The 22,873-nt window shown below is 44.5% G+C and overlaps 1 protein-coding gene across 13 annotated transcripts in view; it reads right to left on the reverse strand.

The window, feature by feature from the left end:
* Positions 1–22,873, reverse strand: part of NEK10 (NIMA related kinase 10) — an 831,700-nt gene that overhangs the window by 739,958 nt on the left and 68,869 nt on the right. For 12 of the 13 annotated variants that reach the window (XM_063922254.1, XM_063922250.1, XM_063922255.1 and 9 more), the window contains exon 4: positions 12,756–12,871. The exons of the other annotated variant lie outside the window; for it this stretch is intronic. In XM_063922254.1, coding sequence (XP_063778324.1) covers positions 12,756–12,871 — 116 coding nt within the window. The remainder of the gene's footprint in view (positions 1–12,755; positions 12,872–22,873) is intronic. 13 annotated transcript variants of the gene reach the window in all.

The raw sequence follows: 22,873 nt of genomic DNA on the forward strand, positions 1-22,873 counted from the left end.
AAGCCTCAGTTAGGATACTGTGCCCGGACGAGCGTACACAATAAGGAAGGATTTTGAATCCCGGGTAAGACTCATACCAGCCACACCAATCACACCGTATAACCTGTGATCTGAACCAAGTTAACAGCATGATAACAGAGGAGCCTCTGAAAGATGGCTCACAACAATAATAACCCGATTTTTGTAACAATAACTATGTACAAGTATTGCAGACAATCCGCACTTGGGATGGGCGCCCAGCATCCACTACGGACTATGAGAAATAGAATTATCGGTAAGTAAATTCTTATTTTCTCTAACGTCCTAAGTGGATGCTGGGGACTCCGTAAGGACCATGGGGATTATACTAAAGCTCCCAAACGGGCGGGAGAGTGCGGATGACTCTGCAGCACCAAATGAGAGAACTCCAGGTCCTCCTCAGCCAGGATATCAATTTTGTAGAATTTTACAAACGTATTTGCTCCTGACCAAGTAGCTGCTCGGCAAAGTTGTAAAGCCGAGACCCCTCGGGCAGCCGCCCAAGATGAGCCCACCTTCCTTGTGGAGTGGGCATTTACAGATTTTTGGCTGTGGCAGGCCTGCCACATAATGTGCAAGCTGAATTGTACTACAAATCCAACGAGCAATAGTCTGCTTAGAAGCAGGAGCACCCAGCTTGTTGGGTGCACACAGGATAAACAGCGAGTCAGATTTCCTGACTCCAGCCGTCCTGGAAACATATATTTTCAGGGCACTGACAACGTCTAGCAACTTGGAGGCCTCCAAGTCCCTAGTAGCCGCAGGCACCACCAATAGGTTGGTTCAGGTGAGACGCTGAAACCACCTTGGGGAGAAACTGAGGACGAGTCCTCAATTCCGCCCTGTCCGAATGGAACATCAGATAAGGGCTTTTTCAGGATAAAGCCGCCAATTCTGACACGCGCCTGGCCCAGGCCAGGGCCAACAGCATGACCACTTTCCATGTGAGATATTTTAACTCCACAGATTTAAGTGGTTCAAACCAATGTGACTTTTGGAACCCAAAACTACATTGAGATCCCAAAGTGCCACTGGAGGCACAAAAGGAGGCTGTATATGCAGTACCCCTTTTACAAACGTCTGAACTTCAGGGACTGAAGCTAGTTCTTTTTGGAAGTAAATTGACAGGGCCGAAATTTGAACCTTAAATGGACCCCAATTTCAGGCCCATAGACACTCCTGTTTGCAGGAAATGTAGGAATCGACCCAGTTGAATTTCCTCCGTCGGGCCTTACTGGCCTCGCACCACGCAACATATTTTCGCCAATTGCGGTGATATTGTTTTTGCGGTTACATCCTTCCTGGCTTTGATCAGGATAGGGATGACTTCATCCGGAATGCCTTTTTTCCTTCAGGATCCGGCGTTCAACCGCCATGCCGTCAAACGCAGCCGCGGTAAGTCTTGGAACAGACAGGGTCCTTGCTGGAGCAGGTCCCTTCTTAGAGGTAGAGGCCACGGATCCTCCGTGAGCATCTCTTGAAGTTCCGGTTACCAAGTCCTTCTTGGCCAATCCGGAACCACGAATATAGTGCTTACTCCTCTCCATCTTATCAATCTCAGTACCTTGGGTATGAGAGGCAGAGGAGGGAACACATACCCTGACTGGTACACCCACGGTGTTACCAGAGCGTCTACAGCTTATTGCCTGAGGGTCCCTGGACCTGGCGCAATACCTGTCGAGTTTTTAATCATGTGGAAGACTTCTGGGTGAAGTCCCCACTCTCCCGGGTGGAGGTCGTGCTGAGGAAGTCTGCTTCCCAGTTGTCCACTCCCGGAATGAATACTGCTGACAGTGCTATCACATGATTTTCCGCCCAGCGAAGAATCCTTGCAGCTTCTGCCATTGCCCTCCTGCTTCTTGTGCCACCCTGTCTGTTTACGTGGGTGACTGCCGTGATGTTGTCCGACTGGATCAACACCGGCTGACCTTGAAGCAGAGGTCTTGCTAAGCTTAGAGCATTGTAAATGTCCCTTAGCTTCAGGATATTTATGTGAAGTGATGTCTCCAGGCTTGACCATAAGCCCTGGATATTCCTTCCCTGTGTGACTGCTCCCCAGCCTCGCAGGCTGGCATCCGTGGTCACCAGGACCCAGTCCTGAATGCCTAATCTGCGGCCCTCTAGAAGATGAGCACTCTGCAACCACCACAGAAGGGACACCCTTGTCCTTGGTGACAGGGTTATCCGCTGATGCATCTGAAGATGCGATCCGGACCATTTGTCCAGCAGGTCCCACTGGAAAGTTCTTGCGTGGAATCTGCCGAATGGGATTGCTTCGTAGGAAGCCACCATTTTACCCAGAACCCTTGTGCATTGATGCACTGAGACTTGGCTCGGTTTTAGGAGGTTCCTGACTAGCTCGGATAACTCCCTGGCTTTCTCCTCCGGGAGAAACACCTTTTTCTGGACTGTGTCCAGGATCATCCCTAGGAACAGAAGACACGTCGTCGGAACCAGGTGCGATTTTGGAATATTCAGAATCCAATCGTGCTGCCGCAACACTACCTGAGATAGTGCTACACCGACCTCCAACTGTTCCCTGGATCTTACCCTTATCAGGGAATTGTCCAAGGAAGGGATAACTAAAATTCACTTCCTTCGAAGGAATATCATCATTTCAGCCATTACCTTGGTAAAGACCCGGGGTGCCGTGTACCATCCATACGGCAGCGTCTGAACTGATAGTGACAGTTCTGTACCATAAACCTGAGGCACCCTTGGTGAGAAGGGTAAATTTTGACATGAAGGTAAGCATCCTTGATGTCCCGAGACATCATGTAGTCCCCTTCTTCCAGGTTCGCAATCACTGCTCTGAGTGACTCAATCTTGAATTTGAACCTCTGTACGTAAGTGTTCAAAGATTTTAGATTTAGAATCGGTCTCACCGAGCCGTCCGGCTTCGGTACCACAACAGTGTGGAATAATACCCCGTTCCCTGTTGCAGGAGGGGTATCTTGATTATCACCTGCTGGGAATACAGCTTGTGAATGGCTTCCAAAACTGTCTCCCTGTCAAAAGGAGACATCGGTAAAGCCGACTTTAGGAAACGGCGAGGGGGAGACGTCTCGAATTCTAATTTGTACCCCTGAGATATCACCTGAAGGATCCAGGGGTCTACTTGCGAGTGAGCCCACTGCGCGCTGAAATTCATTGAGACGGGCCCCCCACCGTGCCTGATTCTGCTTGTAAAGAACCAGCATATACTGAGGGATTGGCAGAGGCGGGAGAGGGTTTCTGTTCCTGGGAACTGGCTGATTTCTGCAGCCTTTTTCCTCTCCCTCTGTCACGGGGCAGAAATGAGGAACCTTTTGCCCGCTTGTCCACGAAAAGACTGCGCCTGATAATACGGCGTCTTCTCATGTTGAGAGGCGACCTGGGGTACAAACGTGGAATTCCCAGCTGTTGCCGTGGCCACCAGGTCTGAAAGACCGACCCCAAATAACTCCTCCCTTAATAAAGCAATACTTCCAAATGCCGTTTGGAATACGCATCACCTGACCACTGACGTGTCCATAACCCTCTACTGGTAGAAATGGACAACGCGCTTAGACTTGATGCCAGTCGGCAAATATTCCGCTGTGCATCACGCATATATAAAAATGCATCTTTTAAATGCTCTATAGGCAAAAATATACTGTCCCTATCTAGGGTATCAATATTTTCAGTCAGGGAATCCGACCACGCCAACCCAGCACTGCACATCCAGGCTGAGGCGATTGCTGGTCGCAGTATAACACCAGTATGTGTGTAAATACCTTTTAGGATACCCTCCTGCTTTCTATCAGCAGGATCCTTAAGGGCGGCCATCTCAGGCGAAGGTAGAGCCCTTACAAGCGTGTGAGCGCTTTATCCCCCCTAGGGGGTGTTTCCCAACGCACCCTAACCTCTGGCGGGAAAGGATATAATGCCAATAACATTTTAGAAATTATCCGTTGTTATCGGGGGAAACCCACGCATCATCACACACCTCATTTAATTTCTCAGATTCAGGAAAACTACAGGTAGTTTTTCCTCACCGAACATAATACCCCTTTTTTGGTGGTACTCGTATTATCAGAAATGTGTAAAACATTATTCATTGCCTCAATCATGTAACGTGTGGCCCTACTGGAAGTCACATTCGTCTCTTCACCGTCGACACTGGAGTCAGTATCCGTGTCGGCGTCTATATCTGCCATCTGAGGTAACGGGCGCTTTAGAGCCCCTGACGGCCTATGAGACGTCTGGACAGGCACAAGCTGAGTAGCCGGCTGTCTCATGTCAACCACTGTCTTTTATACAGAGCTGACACTGTCACGTAATTCCTTCCAACAGTTCATCCACTCAGGTGTCGACCCCCTAGGGGGTGACATCACTATTACAGGCAATCTGCTCCGTCTCCACATCATTTTTCTCCTCATACATGTCGACACAAAAGTACCGACATACAGCACACACACAGGGAATGCTCTGATAGAGGACAGGACCCCACTAGCCCTTTGGGGAGACAGAGGGAGAGTTTGCCAGCACACACCAGAGCGCTATATATATACAGGGATAACCTTATATAAGTGTTTTTCCCCTTATAGCTGCTGTATAGTTAATACTGCGCCTAATTAGTGCCCCCCTCTCTTTTTTTTTTAACCCTTTCTGTAGTGTAGTGACTGCAGGGGAGAGACAGGGAGCTTCCCTCCAACGGAGCTGTGAGGGAAAATGGCGCCAGTGTGCTGAGGAGATAGGCTCCGCCCCTTTTTCGCTGACTTTTCTCCTGCTTTTTTATGGATTCTGGCAGGGGTTAAATGCATCCATATAGCCCAGGAGCTATATGTGATGCATTTTTTTTGCCATCCAAGGTGTTTTTATTGCGTCTCAGGGCGCCCCCCCCAGCGCCCTGCACCCTCAGTGACCGAAGTGTGAAGTGTGCTGATAGCAATGGCGCACAGCTGCAGTGCTGTGCGCTACCTTGTTGAAGACAGGACGTCTTCTGCCGCCGATTTTCCGGACCTCTTCTGCCTTCTGGCTCTGTAAGGGGGCCGGCGGCGCGGCTCTGGGACCCATCCAAGCTGGGCCTGTGATCGTCCCTCTGGAGCTAATGTCCAGTAGCCTAAGAAGCCCAATCCACTCTGCACGCAGGTGAGTTCGCTTCTTCTCCCCTTAGTCCCTCGATGCAGTGAGCCTGTTGCCAGCAGGTCTCACTGAAAATAAAAAACCTAATCTAAAACTTTCACTAAGAAGCTCAGGAGAGCCCCTAGTGTGCACCCTTCTCGTTCGGGCACAGAGATCTAACTGAGGCTTGGAGGAGGGTCATAGGGGGAGGAGCCAGTGCACACCAGATAGTCCTAAAGCTTTCTTTAGATGTGCCCAGTCTCCTGCGGAGCCGCTATTCCCCATGGTCCTTACGGAGTCCCCAGCATCCACTTAGGACGTTAGAGAAAATGACATGATGCCCTTACAGGGGTTTCTGATCATGATAACATTTTGCTGTCACTGGCTTTGCGCAATACCCATCTATCCCTCTATCCGGCTGTATTCAGCAGTAGATAACAAATGTACGTAACTATTAAATACTGCAAAGTGGATATGAAGGAGGGAAAGTGCATGTGGGATAAAGGGAGGTGTGCCTGATGCAGGCACTGACAGGAGGGAACATTCCTTCCTAACAGCACTAGGGGATAGAATACAGAAGAGAGGCCATGTCTGTAAGTCCACAAGCCAGTGACAGCTGTAAGGGGAGGGAGGGGGCGCGGCATCCGACCAGCTTTCTACTGCAAATATGCTAGATTACCCAATAGCATATTATATAATAAAGTCTTTCATTCACATGTATGCAGAAAGGTATTTCATGAATCAGAATATATTTTATTCCTATATCTAATTTCTACAACAATTAACGGGAAAGCATCTCCACCTGGGCATGTTTACATCCTTGGGGGAGTGTCTACAGTTTCTTATATGCTATACTATCCTCAACTTCTTGCTTGTTTATGTGCAGTTTGTGACTAACTTGTTCCCCCGGAATATGTACATTGTACTGTAAAGAGAGTTAAAAAAAGGATTTTAATTACCTACCTGTAAATCCTTTTCTCGTAGTACGTAGAGGATACTGGGGTCCACATTAGTGCCATGAGGTATAGATGGGTCCACTAGGAGCCTTGGGCACTTTAAGAAATTAATAGTGTGCGCTGGCTCTTCCTCTATGCCCCTCTTACCAGACGCAGTCTAGAAACTGTGCCCAAGGAGAAGGGCATACACCGATAGAAGGATTTAAAAGACAGTGGTGAGATTCGAACCAGCACACACCAAACAAGAGGAAAGCCATGCTAACCCAACTTGAACAGGAACAGCAAGGGCTGAACCAATAACAATACTGAACCAAGTAACGGTGCAGGAAATACAAAGCACTAGGCGGGCGCCCAGTATCCTCTACGGACTACGAGAAAAGGATTTACCGGTAGGTAATTAAAATCCTATTTTCTTTTACGTCCTAGAGAATACTGGGGTCCACATTAGTACCATGGGGATGTACTAAAGCTCCCAAACCGGGTGGGAGAGTGCGGAGGTTCCTGCAGAACTGATTGACCAAACTGAAAGTCCTCAGCAACCAAAGTATCGAACATGTTCGAACCCAACCAAGTAGTTGCTCGGCAGAGCTGTAAAGCCAAGACACCCCGGGCAGCCGCCCAGGAATAACCCACTGACTTAGTAGAGTGGGCCTGTACAGATCTTGGAACCGGCAAACCTGCCGTAGAGTAAGCATGCTGGATAGTAAGCCAGATCCAGCGAGAAATAGACTGCTTTGAAGCAGGACACCCAATTTTATTGGGATCATGGAGAACAAACAGCGAGTCCGGCTTTCTGTGACGAGCTATCCGCTTCACATAAATCTTCAAAGTCCTCACAACATCCAGGGACTTTGAGGTAGAAGAGGTGTCGGCAATCACCAGAACCACAATAGGTTGGTAGATATGAAATGCAGACACCACCTTCGGAAGAAATTGCTGACGAGTGCTAAGTTCAGCTCTATCCTCATGAAAAATCAAAAAGGGGTTCTTGTGAGACAATGCCCCCAGTTCTGACACCCGACTGGCTGAAGCCAGGGTGAACAGTGTGACAGTCTTCCACGTAAGAAACGTAACGTGTACCTCCTGTAAGGGCTCAAACCAGTCCGATTGGAGGAACTGCAACACCATGTTGAGATCCCAAGGTGCCGTGGGAGGCACAAAGGGTGGTTGGATGTGCAGAACACCCTTCAAGAACGTCTGAACCTCAGGGAGAAAAGCCAATTGCTTCTGGAAGATATTGGATAAAGCTGAAATCTGGACTTTTATGGAGCCCAGGCGCAGGCCTACATCCACACCTGACTGCAGAAAAAGCAGAAAATGTCCCAGTTAAAATTTCACCGCAGGAAATTTCCTGTTCTCACACCAAGAGACGTATTTTTTCCAAACACAGTGGTAATGCTTAGACGTTACCCCTTTTCTGGCTTAGATCAAAGTCGGAATAACCTTATCTGGGATTCCTTTCTGGGTTTTGATGCTCAACTTCCATGCCGTCAAACGTAGCCGTGGTAAGTCTACTCCCGGAATGGAGTTTGCTGACAACGCCACCGTGTGTCTTCCTGCCCAGAGGAGAATTCTTGACACCTCTGACATGGCTGCTCTGCTCTGCCTTGTCGATTTATGTACGTCACTGCCGTCACAGTGTCCTACTGAACCTGAATGGTTCAATCTTGAAGAAGATGTGATGCCTGTAGAAGGGCGTTGTATATGGCCCTTAGTTCCAGAATGTTGATCGGAAGAATGGTTTCCTGACTTGCTCATTTTCCTTGGAACTGTTCCCCTTTGGTGACCGCTCCCCAACCCCTGAGGCTTGCATCTGTGGTTAGCAGAATCCAATTTTGAATCCCGAACCTTTGGCCCTCAGTCAGGTGAGAAATCAGAAGCCACCACAGAAGCGAAAATCTGGCTTTTGGCGACAGACGTATCCTCTGGTGCATGTGGAGATGTGATCCGGACCATTTGTCCAACAGATCTAGATGGAAGGGCCTTGCGTGAAACCTTCCATACTGTAGCGCCTCATAGGCGGCTACCATCTTCCCCAAAAGGAGAATGCAGAGATGCGCTCACCTTTTATTTAGGTGGGCGTCCCGATGCACTCTGGGACACAACGGACCAATAGCCGGGCTTACAATACACCTGCTAAATAATCAATGCTGTTGGTGAGTGATAAAACGGTCACATGACCATTTAAAATTTCTTGTTTTTAAGGTTTTTATTGTTAATAATAAAATGAAATTGATTATATAATAATGACTCTAGGACTGCCTTTCTGGGAATGTAAATAAATCTTTATTTTGTATGATGGATCAGTTGATTAATGCTATCACAGCTGACGCTGACACTGACTTACTCATTTGTGAGGTATAAAAATGGCTCTCAATCACTCTGAGATTTACTTCTAAAGAAGCTGAGCGACCTAGCTCAGAGAAACGCGTTAAGGTGATTGCTGAGGAACCTAAATCCTTCTACCAATAAGTTTGGTCCAGATAAGGACTTTCCTTTACAACGATTGGAATTCTAAGGACTCCTAAAACCTCCGCTCTCAATCAACACATCCAGCAATATATGGGAACCCCTTCAATCTTCTGCGCAGACGAGCAATACAGCAATAATCTCGTGGAACTGTGTGTGAATTACAAACAGGGTATTACCAGCTGACTGTGTACAGAAATTGTTTATTTAAGGAGGAGTGAATCCATAAATAAGGTCCGGGATCACAAACTATTGAACTGGTTCCTAGCAGCAAAGTGAAAAACCCTCTAATATCTCAGAGACAGTGCCAAAGTATATGTATTATTTTTTATATATATTTTTTATATTTTTAATCCATTATTATTTTATACTATTTGAATTGCCAATTTTACAGCCATAAAAGTGGTTTTATACGATACTTTTTATCAGTGTTAAAATAAAATTTTGAGCAACTGATCCATCTTGTATGATTATTTTGGATTTGCAACTCTTACCGCTGGTATCCATATTTATAATTTGTCCAACAGATCTAGATGGAAGGGCCTTGCGTGAAACCTTCCATACTGTAGCGCCTCGTAGGCGGCTACCATCTTCCCCAGAAGGCGAATGCAGAGATGCACCGAGATCCGGGATGGCTTCAAGACATCCCGCACCATCAACTGGATTACCAATGCCTTTTCCAATGGAAGGAATACCTTCTTTGCCTTCATATCCAGTATCATCTCCAGGAACGGAAGCCTCTGTGTTGGTTCCAGGTGAGATTTTGGTAGGTTCAGAATCCACCCGTGATGCCGGAGTAGTCGACTTGAGAGAGCAATGTGGTCCTAAAACTTCTCCCTGGATGGTGCCTTGATCAGCAGGTCATTCAGGTATGGAATTATGTTCACTCCCTGCTTGCGGAGGAGAAACATAATCTCTGCCATTACCTTGGTGAACACCCTCGGCGCTGCGGAGAGGCCAAATGGCAGGACCTGGAACTGGTAGTGACAGTCCTGTAATGAAAACCGTAGATGCGTCTGATGAGGCGGCCAGATTGGAATATGAAGGTACGCATCCTTAATATCCAGAGACACCAGGAATTCTCCCTCCTCCAGACCTGAGACCACCGCTCTCAGCGACTGCATCTTGAATTTGAACACCCGTAAGTACGGGTTCAACGACTTGAGGTTTAAAATGGGTCTTACCGAACCATCCGACTTCGGCACCACAACAGGTTGGAATAATAACCCTTGTTCTGTAGATGAGGTGAAACTTAAACAATGACCTGAGTCTGTACCCAGTTTTTGAATTGCATCCTGTAAAATCATACCTGCCTCTTGAGAAGCTGGTAAGCCTGATTTGAAGAATCTGTGAGGTGGGAGTTCCTGAAACGCCAGTATGTAACCCTGGGCGATAAGCTCTTTGACCCAGGAATCCTGGCATGATGTTACCCATACGTGGCTGAAATCCTTTAACCGGGCTCCCACCTGCCTGTCTTCCAGGCAGTGCGGACCACCATCATACAGAAGGCTTGGAGGGAACAGAATCTGAGTACTGTTCCTGTGAACCTGTGAACCTGCAGTTGCTGTTTTTTTGGGTTTACCTCTATTACTTTTGAAGCTTGTAGAAGAACCTTTGTTCCTATTTTTAAATTTTGCTCTCTGAAAGGACTGCAGAGTCAGAGCCGAGTAGGTCTTCCTAGTTGGGGGAGCTGCGGAAGGAAGGTATGTAGACTTACCCTCCATAGCCTTGGATATCCACGTATCCAGTTCATCTCCAAACAGGGCCTCACCTGTGAATGGTAGGTTTTCCACACCTTTTCTGCAATCCGCATCTGCAGTCCACTGACGTAGCCATAGGCCCCTGCGTGCCGACACTGCCATGGCTGTGGAGTGTGCATTCAGCAAGCCTATCTCTTTTATGGCCTCTACCATAAAATTTGCAAAGTCCAGTATATACTGTAGGAGTAAAACAATCTCCCCATTTGGGTAATGAATCTAATCCCTCAATTAGGTTACCGGACCATTTTGCAATGGCTTTTGTGATCCATGCACAAGCTATATTAGGTCTCTGGGCTACTCCCGCAGCTGTGTACAGAGATTTGAGAGTAGTCTCAATCTTGCGGTCAGCTTAAGATGGCCGCCCCCGGGACAGGCAAGACTATCTTGCATGACAACCTAGATACCGATGCATCAACAATCGGTGGGGTTTCCCATTTCTTCCTATCATCCTGAGTGAAAGGAAAGGACATAATTAACCTTTTAGGGATCTGAAACTTCTTGTCAGGATTAACCCAAGTTTCCTCAAATAGGGAATTGAATTCCTTAGATGCAGGAAAAGTAGCAGAGGATTTATTTTTTACGTTAAAATAATATTCCTCCTCCTCCCCTGTCACTGTGTCATCCTTGATGTGCAAGACCTCCCTAATAGCTTCTAATAGGGCCTGTATTCCTTGTGACAGGGCTACATCCCCCCCACCTAAGTCCACCTCACCCTCCTCAGGGTCTGACACATCATCATCAGTGTCAGCCTGCAAGACCTGAGCCAGTGTACGCTTTTGTGGACAAATGGCAGGGGTCTGAGACGCTGGTATGGAACCTGAATCTCTACTCATCAGGTCATCCACAGACTGTCTTAAGTATTGCGTCTCCTTCTCAGTATGGGACAATCATTTTGAAATATTTGAGATCATTCCCTTTAATGAATCCAACCATGCAGGTTCAGACCCACTAGTTTGAGAATGTGTACTATCCTGAGTACATTGTAGTGATCCCCCTGGGGAAGAAAAGCACTCTGCAGTGCATGAAACACACTCCTTTGACATTGTAATGTGAAAGTACACCCACACACTCACAGGAGAAAAAGTTAAGCACAGTTAACACCCACAGAGCCCTTCTAAGGAGACACAGAGAATGAAGGAGCCAGCCACACAGCGCCCCTCTAGCCAAAGCTTAAGCTAAGCTGGGTCGCAGAATAAGTACCCTTAATAGGGTATTAGTACTCCTATATTGCTCCCCCCCCCCCCTTGATATGACCCTCTGGTACCGCTGAGGTAAGTTGGAGTCCCCGTGGAGGAGCTGCGCTTCCCTATCAGTCTGTTCATTGAGAGCTGCAGAGGGAAAATGGTGCTGGTGAGCCGCTGGATCCGCTCATAGTGAAGCCCCGCCCCCTTAATGGCACGCGGTCTTCCCGGTTATTTATACTGGTTGAGGTGTATAATATGCTTTATAGTGGGTTAGAACCCCTGTAAGCAGCTGCCAGTGTGGTTAATTTGTATTATAGGCTTTAGCTCGCCCCTCACAGCGAAACACACATAGTATGCCTCTGAAACCTAGAGGCGCAGCCTGCCTGTCAGCGCTGCGACTCCATACCCTTATGCCACCATTACCGTCGGCGACCTGCTAACCAGGACGCCAGCTTTCTACTCACCACGCTTCTCACTTCTGGCTCTGTTAGGGGTGGTGGCATGCTGCGGGACTGTACACTCGCCGTGGTAGGGCTTGCGAATAGGTCCATCAGGAGCGATGTCCTGTCAGCGGGGAACAGGACCATCAACCCTATAGGAGGTTGGGCCATTTACCCCCCCCTAAGTCCCACGAAGCAGGCATGCTGGTGCCAACCAGCCCTTTCCTGAAAATAACAAACAGAAAAAATAAATGCAGAAAACTCTTCAGGAGCTTCCCTAAGTGTGACCGGCTCGTCCGGGCACATTTTCTAAACGGAGTCTGGTAGGAGGGGCATAGAGGGAGGAGCCAGCGCACACTATTAATTTCTTAAAGTGCCCAAGGCTCCTAATGGACCCGTCTATACCCCATGGTACTAATGTGGAACCCAGTATCCTCTAGGACGTAAGAGAAAGTAACTTCAGAGTTGTCCTCCTGAATATACTGCTCCATTTATTCTCATTTCACGAGTTAAATTAACTATGGGAGTGGTTCATCAGGAGAGTCTTTATTTCACGTCACTCTGGTATGTCTGAAGTATTTGACTACATTTTTCAAAGTATACCTGACCTAAGAAAGCACAGGAAGGTGTAAAATGCATCCCTACTAAACGTATCGAATGAAACTTGATCCTTGACACATTTAAGGGATACAACCAATCTAACTAATTCTACCATTACACAGTGCAAATGTCTATAATCATGACATGCCGCCATCCTAGTCTATAAATACAAGTACTTACCATAAAGACTGGGTGCACTATTTTTATTATATGCTCACAGAAGTGGCACATTATTGTGCTCACCTGAATTTTTCAAGTTCCACCGATTCAGTTGATTCTTGCCACTGAGTTTTGGAGGCATGGCTCTTTCCAAACTTCTGCTGGGTCTTTGGTGTGCTGGTAACTTTTAAAGCTGGGAGCTTAGAATAGAGACAATTTGGGTGATTTTTTAAATGATGTATTATCATGCAATATTGAATACATACAACGTAGAGATACAAGAACACTGGATAGATAATACATAAAACTCCTTGAAATACGTGTATTTCTATGTGACACGTTTGTACTTCCTTGTTTGTCTGATGCATAGTGGTGCGGTATTTTACCATTACGTATAACTTTGTAGAGTCCTTGGGTCAAACCACCGATCAGAATCTCAGTCTCTCTCCTTGGCCTCTTGTGGCTAAGCAGCAAACAGGTGCCCCTAAACATGCAGATTTAATAACAGCAAAATGCGGAATATACAGATACAGCTGGTGTAGGGGTGTGCTGCTACCAGTGTTGAAACAAATGGGGATCAGTCATCTCTTCTGATGAAAATAAAGGCGGTAGAACTTTATTTACATCTTCTAACTTTTCTTTCCAGCACAGGTCACTTAGTTTCATAGACCCATGTTTCACTTGGCATTAGAGCTGACACTCTTGTATAGTGGAAATACAATGACAAGATGAAGAAGACTCCTTTTTGGGTGCACTCTTGGAAATAGAAAGTCGATTTTACATGATGGGTATTAAAACATAGCTTTTATTTGGTAGCTTAATGTCGTGCATCCCAATACATAAATAATGTACAAATAATAATGCAAAAAATACAAAAGAAGAGAGAGAAAATACAAACACTACACGTATTTAAAAACACCGGTCAGAGGTCCGATAGTCAGTGATCTTATACATGTGTTCCAAATGGTAAAACCTGGATAAGTATAATGTATAGATTTTCTAATCATTTAGACTGACCAGGATAAGTGGTTAAGTAGTTTGATGAGACCGCCACTGGGTCAGTAAGTTTGATTCATGCAAGGTATCAGAGAGTGGTACTTGAAATCTCTAAGTCTTAGGATGACCTTGTGTACCCAGAGCAAGAAGAAAATAATGGGGTACCCTAGGATTGGGAAAAGGTAAAGATAAGGGGTGCAGAGTAGTCCAGCTGGTATGGAATGGACCCTCGTACTGTTGGGTAAGTACCTGATCCCAGTAGGAAGGAAGATGAGTGGTTATTCTGCTGTCAGTCTTAGGCAGAGAGTATCTCAAATCCCCAGATTTCTACAACACTTGGTATTCACAGAAGGTATCCAATCCAGTTTGTCACTGTCTAGTGAATCATTTTGATGTGTGTACAAAAATTTCAATTTTGTTTTTCACAATAGCCTGTGGGCAGACATATTCTGATCTCCTTATGACCAGGATTAATGCTCAGATACACCTGTGAATTCTCAATGCCTCATATGCAAGGGGTAAACTGGGCAGACTTCTCAGGCGCCATCTTTTTTGTCACAATGGATTGCACCTGAATGAGGAGGGGATTGCGGTGCTGGGGGGGGAAGGATGGTTAGTAGGTTGGAGGAGCTTTTAAACTAGGAGCCTGGGCGGAGGGTTTAGCTAGAAACTATGAGTCATGCAGAGAGAATAGTAGTGATGGTTTTAGTGAGTTAAATGGGGGTGGAGTAGGAGGGAGGCAAAGAGCAGCCGGCAAGGGCAAGGGTACTGACATGGTTCTAAAAAGGGTAATTACAAAGGTATTGCCAAAACATTAACCAGCAAAAATTTTGTGTCATCATTACAGCATATAGAAAATTATGTACGGAGCATAAGGGAAAATACTTATGTCAGGGCGGATAATTTAGACGGAAACATTGGGTTGAGCAAAGAGAAGAGTAAGGTGGGCAGTATTAAGTATGGTAGGGGAGGGGGGTTGAAGGGAGCGAGAAGGACAGTCAGTAAGAGTAACTCTGGCGACGCACTAGTAAACCATGATAGGTTATCTTTAAAAAAACAAACAGACAAGGGAACTACTAAACTAAAATGCATGCTTGCAAACGCAAGAAGCCTAGTAGGTAAAATGGGGAAATTGAAATTGTTAGCATCAAAGTATCAGTATGACATTATAGGTATTACGGAAACATGGTGGGACAACTCTTACGACTGGGTTGCAAACTTGGAGGGTATTCTCTTTTCAGGAGGGACAGGGCAAGCAAAAGAGGAGGAGGTGTATGTCTTTATGTTAAACCATCTCTTAAACCATACTTAAAGGAAGTTATTCATGAGAGGACTGGCAATAATGTGGAGTCACTATGGGCTGAAATCTCAAGTGGGGGTATTGATGCAAAAAAACTAGTCATAGGCACGTGCTATAAACAGCTGGATATTAGCATACATGAGGAAGAACAACTCTTGCAGCAAATCGAAAGGGCTGCAGGATTGGGGGACATCCTAGTGATTGGGGATTTTGATTATCCTGATATAAATTGGAGTAACGATTCATGTGTTAAAGTAAGGGGCAACAGGTTCTTAAATATGTTAAAGGATCACTACTTGTCTCAATTAGTCGAGGACCCAACTAGGGGTAAAACTACTCTGGATCTAGTAATTACTAATAATGTGGACATTATATCAAACACTAAAGCTGGGGAAACTTTGGGTAACAGTGATCACTATATGATCACCTTCGACATCAGTTTCAGGAAACATAGCTATAAGGGTTCAACCAAAACAGTTAACTTTAGGAAGGCTAATTTCAGTATGCCGAGATGTGCACTTAACGACAATGAGTGAGAAGTTCTGTTTCATAACAAGAACACTTCGGAAATGTGGGATGCTTTAAAAGGGTTGCTAGATAGCAATTATCACAAATTTATTCCCATGGGCAGTAAACGCAGGAGTACTAAACTCAAACCGATGTGGCTTAACAAGAAGGTTAAGGCAGAAATAGATAAAAAGAAGCGTGCTTTCAAAGCATTTAAAACTAATGGAAAGGAGGAGTCATTCAAGTATTACAAGGAATGCAATAAAAAAATTCAAAAAAGCAATAAGAGCAGCTAAAATGGATAGTGAAAAGCAAATCGCTATGGAGAGTAAAACCAATCCTAAAAAGTTTTTTAAATACATAAACAGTAAAAGGTTAAAAAAGCAGAACATAGGTCCAATAAAAGATGAATTTGTAGTATTGATAAATGATGACAAAATAAAAGCGGAAATACTGAACACATTTTTTTCATCAGTGTTCACCAGAGAAGAACTGATGGTGAGAGTAGTGCATAACGATAGTGACAGTAAGGATTCGTGGTTAGATACTTGTTTATGTGAAGAAGTAGTCCAGGAGAGACTAAGCAAAATTAAGATTAATAAATCACCTGGTCCTGATGGACTTCACCAGAGGGTTCTTATGGAGCTTAGGTCACAACTAGCAAGACCCCTATACTTGATTTTCAATAGTTCAATTAGATCAGGTATGGTACCGAAGGATTGGCGTATAGCTGAGGTAGTGCTATTATTTAAAAATGGATCCAAAAATCATCCGGGTAACTACAGACCAGTTAGGTTGACGTCTATAGTGGGGGGAAAATTGGAAGGAATTCTAAGGGATAGCATACAGGAGTAGCTACAGACCGCTATGATTATTAGCAAGCACCAACATGGGTTTGTGAGGTACAGATCATGTCAAACTAACTTAATTAGCTTCTATGAGGAAGTGAGCAATAATCTTGACCAGGGAAAAGCAGTGGATGTGGTCTACTTAGATTTTGCAAAAGCCTTCGATACATTGCCTCACAGGAGATTGATCACCAAATTATAGGAGCATGGCCTAGGAAAAACTGTTTGCACATGGATAAGTAACTGGCTGGATAACAGGGTACAGCGAGTAGTGGTCAACAGGAAGTCCTCAAGCTGGAACCCAGTAGTCAGCAGAATACCACAAGGGTCCGTACTCGGGCCTCTACTGTTCAACATATTTATCAATGATCTAGAAATAGGCCTGGAAAGCACAGTGTCAATCTTTGCAGATGATACAAAACTGTGTAGGGTAATTAATTCGGAAATAGATGTGGAGTTTCTGCAGAATGATTTATCAAAATTTGAAACCTGGGCGTCTAAATGGAGAATGAGGTTCAATATAGAAAAATGCAAGGTTATGCATTTTGGGACTAAAAACAAATTTGCATCCTACATATTAAATGGGGAAAGTCTAGGGGTAACAGTATTAGAAAAAGACTTGGGGGTACTCATTGATAATAGGCTTAATAACCATACACAATGTCAAAGCGCAGTAATGAAGGCAAGTAAGGTGCATAAAACGGGGAATTGAGACAAGGGACGAGGATGTAATCCTGCTGCTGTAAAAATCATTGGTACGTCCGTACCTGGAATATTGTGTTCAGTTTTGGGTACCACGGTATAAAAAAAGATATCGGTGAACTCGAAAGGGTTCAAAGGCGAGCTACTAACTTGATTAAAGGGCTAGAGGGACTGGATTACGAGGAAAGGCTTACTAGGTTGAATATGTATACACTGGAAAAGAGGCGTCTAAGAGGAGACATTATTAATATCTTCAAATATGTAAAGGGGCATTACAAAGAGATATCAGAGGAATTATTTATAAAAAGAACACTGTTTAGGACATGTGGGCACTCGCTGAGGCTGGAGGATAGAAAATTCCATACGCAACGGAGGGAAGTGTTCTTTACTGTTAGGGCAATAAGGATTTGGAATTCCACTGCTAGGGAAGGTGGTAATTGCGGACTCTGTTAATGCATTTAAAAAAGGATTGGATAAATTTCTGATTGAAAATAATATCCAAGGTTATAACATTTAAAATATTGACGTTGTTAATCCGGGTGTAGCATGGTTATAATTGTCATCTAGCCATAAAACAGTACTTCAGCAGGTACATTATAACCAACTCAACTTAATACTGGTTGAACACGATTGGCATTTTGCCTCTATTCAACCTCAATTACCATGTTAATATGTTACCCTAGGTAATTAACTGACTGGGATGCATTACTGACAATCTGTATTTTCACATGGACTATCATCAGTGATTCGGGGGGGGGCACCATAACAGAGTAAAGGCTCAGCTGCATACCTCTCAACCCCTGTCTAACACTGACAGCAGATACACTTTTACTTCTTTCAAACTGGAAACTACAACCACTATTCCAGTCTATTACTCTATGCAGTCTCAATCTATCCCAGCCCACCTTACTAAGTGAACTCTAATCAGTGATCACAGAGGATTGACCATAATGCACACATCTACAACCATACCACACTGTAGACGCCAAATACTGTCCGATCTTGGAAGCTAAGCAGTAGTGGGCTTGGCTAGTACCTAAATGTGAGACCTCCCGGGAATACCAACTGTTGTAGAAATCTGGGGAATCGAGATACTCTGTGCCTAACACTGACAGCAGAAGCACCACTCCTTTCCTTCCTACTGAGATCAGTTCTTGCCCATCAGTATGAGGGTCCATTCCACACCAGCTGGACTACCTCTGCACCCCTTATCCTTACTTTTTTCCAAATGCTAGGGTACCACATTATTTTTTTCTTGCTCTGTGTACTTAAAGTCAATCCTAAAACGTAGAGATTTCAAGTACCACTCTCAATGATACCTTGCATGAATCAAACACTTACCGACCCAGTGGAGGTCTCATCAAACTAATTAACCACTTATCCTGGTCAGTCTAAATGATTAGAAAATCTATACATTATACTTATCTAGGTTATACCATTTGGAACACATGTATAAGATCACTAACCATCGGACCTCTGACCGGTGTTTTTAAATACGTGTAGTTTATGTATTTTCTCTTTCTCTTCTTTTGTATTTTTTTGCATAATTATTTTTTACATTATTTATGTATTTGGATACATGAAAAAATATATTAAGTTACCAAATAAAAGCTATGTTTTAATACTCATCATGGAAAATATACTTTCTTTTTCGAAGAGTGCACCCAAAAAGGAGTATTCTTCATTTTATTATTGCATTTCAGTTATAACTGCTGACTCAGGGTGCACCACCAAATCGACAATATTTGGGCTTTCTATCCCTTCATACTGTCAATTTTGGTTTACTAATAACGATTAAATCCTTATTCACAGACTGGTGTGGAATCACAATTGTCCTCTTGAACTCTTGTATCGTTTTCTGTCTCTACAAAGCTGTAGACTTATTAGCAAACGCATTTCAATTAGCTTATAGTTATACTTGGACTACTAGCAAGTATAGTCAGAAATCTATCAATGGGGTCTATTTCTCATTAATTACAAATTCAATGTGATTTTACCACAATAGGGTCATTTGCACATGCTTGTGGATGTGATGGAGTTTGGTAAATCTTTCACTAGGTCACCACATCCCGTACTAATAACAAATTATTTGGTTATGTGATAGCAACAAATAGTGCAGATTTATGCCATTATTAATTTTTGACCAGGTTTTCTCAATTTGTAGGCATAACTACTGGACCCTTAAGGCCCGTATTCACGGGCAGATGTAGGGAGAGATGTGTGCTGAGCGAAACGCTCAGCACACATCTCTCCCCCCGCTCAGCACAGCGCGATGTGTGCTGAGCGTGCGAGGGGGCCGGGGGGGGCGCTCATTTCACCCAGCTGGTGAAGTGAGCGACCTGCTAGATTGGCCTGCATGCAGGCCAATCTAGCACCAGCGATAGCGATGTGCGGGACTGAGCATCGCTATCGCTGTGAGGGGTACACACGGAGTGATCGCTGCTTAAAATTTTAAGCAGCGATCGCTCCATGAGTACCCCCCTTTAGTCCATTCCCTGCCCCATCTATCATCTCTTTAGATTGCTGTGTACGTGGTGATCATACTTACTCGTTATAGCAAGTCCTTTTCTCTATTTTGGCTGCTTAGGGCCCACTCTTAGAAACTAAGTGTCACGATCCGGGTGTCTGGTCACCATTTTCTACCAGTTAGGTGTCTCCTGAGATTGGCTCAGCGTGCCAGGCCCGGGTCATAACTATGTCTTGTTTTACACTTCATTTTTATGTTACCTGCAGTGCCGGTTCAGCGGCCTTCTTAGTGTTTTCACTTAGCTGGGTATGGCGCTTTTCAGCCTGTCGCAGCCATCACCGTCGCCCCCACGATCTTGCCGTTTGGAGTCTAAGTGAGGCGTCCTCTGTGAGCCACGGCCGCCGCTGTCATCTCTGTGGCCACTGTGCGTGTGAGCGTGGAGTCCTCTGTTGCCGCGGCCTCTGCCGCCATTGTTGTTTGGCACATGGTTCTTTCCCCTTCAAAGCCAGGTCATGGGCGCAGCCATGTTGGAAAGTCACATGTCATTCTTTCTACCAATCTGCAGCGCTGCTGGTGCCTGTGTCAAGCTGTCAGCCAATGTCTGTTCACCAGTGGGTATAAATATCCTGTCTCAACACCCAGGAAGTTGTCAGTGCTTCAATTGTCTTCCAGTCTACTGCTTCACTAGAGACTCTCCTGTGTCATACTCTGCAGTACAGCCTGACTCTCCTGTGTCCATGCTCTGCAGTGCAGTCTGCCTCTCCTGTGATAACTCCCTGCAGTGCAGCCAGCTTCTTCAGTGTTAACTCTCTGCGGTGCAGTCTGCCTCTCCTGTGATAACTCTCTGCAGTGCAGCCTGCCTTTCCTATTGCACCCTGTGTCGGCAGAGTATACAGTTTGGCTAACAGTAGCTATTCTCCAGCGGAACTCTGTTCATATGGTTCTCAGTGTCCCACATTATAGCTAAGAGCTATTCCTGCGATCTCTAGCATCATTCCTACATTTCTTCAACGTTCTCAAGCATCACTAAACACCCACAATTATTCTTTCAAGTTCTGGTCTCAAACCAGTTGAAGTCCAGAGACTCTCTTCACATTTATTGTTCTGTTGTACTTTTGATGACTTTTATTATTTAATAAAACCCTTAAAGTCAACCTCAGTCGTCGTGGTCACGCCTTCGGGCATTGGTGCTGCAGCTCCTGCACATGTCTAGGAGTCCTATTATACCTCCTAAGTTCCAGTATCCATCAGCCCCGACAACTGAGGTTTCCTGCTACCAACACCAGCCCTCAGTTGTGACACTGAGTAGGTCATAGAAGACATGCTAATGTGTATCTGGCCAATGCACACTACTCTAGCAGCTGGTGATGCGTGTCAGTCCAGCCAATATGGTTTCTTAAATGTAGGGGGGAGATATGCTGCATGTACAAACAAAAAAATAGATGGACTCAATCCCAGAGGCGCTAATAAAGAGGTATGATTCATACAATGCGTCCCTTTTTTTGGAGTGATTGATGGTAATTCTCACGCTCCTTTTCTTTATTCCTTTATTTTCTTTCTCCTATTCTTCCTACACTTTTCATAAAACTCTGCTGGTAACAATCCCGCCCTTCCATAGGTGCAGTCCTCCCATTGGTGATGGTAGAGTCATCCCTCTTCATCAGAAAATTTGAGATCAAGAGATTCTATGTTGCAGGTGAGCATGTTTGATGTCTGACTGGGACTATGAGGAAAGTAAAACATTTTGTACTTCACTCATAGTCCCAGCCAGACTTCCACGTGTGGATTCCTGAAGCTGTAGAATCACCATTCATATATTTATAGTCTTGCGTGAACAGTGGGGGTTTCAACACCATTGATGTAATGCACTACGTAGTTATTTTCATTTTGTTTCATGTACCATTATAAGAGTGATATATTGCAAGCTAGAACAAACATCCAGTTCCAGCTATCTGAGTAAGTAATCCTAGATCCAATTTTTTGTTGAATGTACAGTATATTTACAGTATGTGGTGCCATGATTGGTTTTTCCTATTTACCCATTGTTTAACAATTTCTGGGGTGTGGTGTCACCTTTTGGTTTTACTGATCAACTCTTAGCACACTTTACAATATACTTTTTGTTTATTTCCTATCATTAAGGGCCCCTACATACAAACTTTAGGGGCCCCACAATTCTAATTATGCCCCTTCTCCAGATTTACCACAGACAGTTTGTGAGGTGTATTTCAGTCTTTACAATGTACTTAAAAATTACTTATTGCATTAGTAAAGAGTGGCTTATACAAAAACAAAATAACTTTTTGGTTCAAAACTACATAAATTAGAGCACACTTTATTGAAAACCTAACAGACTTAGGAGGATGATTGTTAAACTGTAATGATGAGGAGGCAGGTGGGAAACTAAATGGAAATTAATACTGAAGATTGGTAGGAACTGATGATATAAATTCTGTTCAGCTGACAAGTTCTAGCAGACATAAACTTCATTTATAAACTTAACCAAACCCAACCACAAAAACACCAGCAGACTGTATACTAGCATGCCAAGAGCATTTCTGAAAGATAAACAAATTACAAAATGAAGTCTTCGGTGAATACAACGTGCTGTTGTGTTTTCCAGTTAATGTGTCCCTGTAGTATAATTTATGTGTACAAATATATCCGTCCTTTAAATCTGAGATTTCAGGCTTATGAAACTAATTAAAGAAAATCAAAATAGGACAAATTCATAAGACGTTGCTCATATAAAACCAAATGGTATGAATTAAGATACAAATAGGCAAAGTAGAGGTAAGATCCAAAATAATTGATAACAACTTTTGAATGATAAATTATTGCAAGTAATGAAAATAGTGCTAGATGAAATTCCTGATTCAACGGTATATAAAAGTATGATAAAAGTAACATCCAATTAGGGAGGCCAAATGCGAGCTGTTTTTTCAATCCCGGGATTTGGGATTGGAAAACGTTCAATCCCGAAATCCTGGGATTGAGTTAATGGCACTGGCAGGCAGCAGCAGGACTCATTGGCTGTACTCCATCCTCCCATCTCTCAGTCCTTATCTCTCTCCCATCCTCTGTCCTTATCTCTCTCCCCCCACAGTCCTTTTATCTCTTTCTCTAGCTCTACATCCCCTTAATTCTTATATATTTCTCTGACGTCTTAGTGGATGCGGGGAACTCCGTAAGGACCATGGGGAATAGACGGGCTCCGCAGGAGACTGGGCACTCTAAGAAAGAATTAGGACTACTGGTGTGCACTGGCTCCTCCCTCTATGCCCCTCCTCCAGACCTCAGTTAGAATCTGTGCCCGGCTCGAGCTGGTTGCACACTAGGGGCTCTCCTGAGCTTCTAGTAAAGAAAGTATTTATTAGGTTTT

The sequence above is a fragment of the Pseudophryne corroboree genome, chromosome 5 (genome assembly GCF_028390025.1).
Source record: "Pseudophryne corroboree isolate aPseCor3 chromosome 5, aPseCor3.hap2, whole genome shotgun sequence".
NCBI lineage: Eukaryota > Metazoa > Chordata > Amphibia > Anura > Myobatrachidae > Pseudophryne > Pseudophryne corroboree.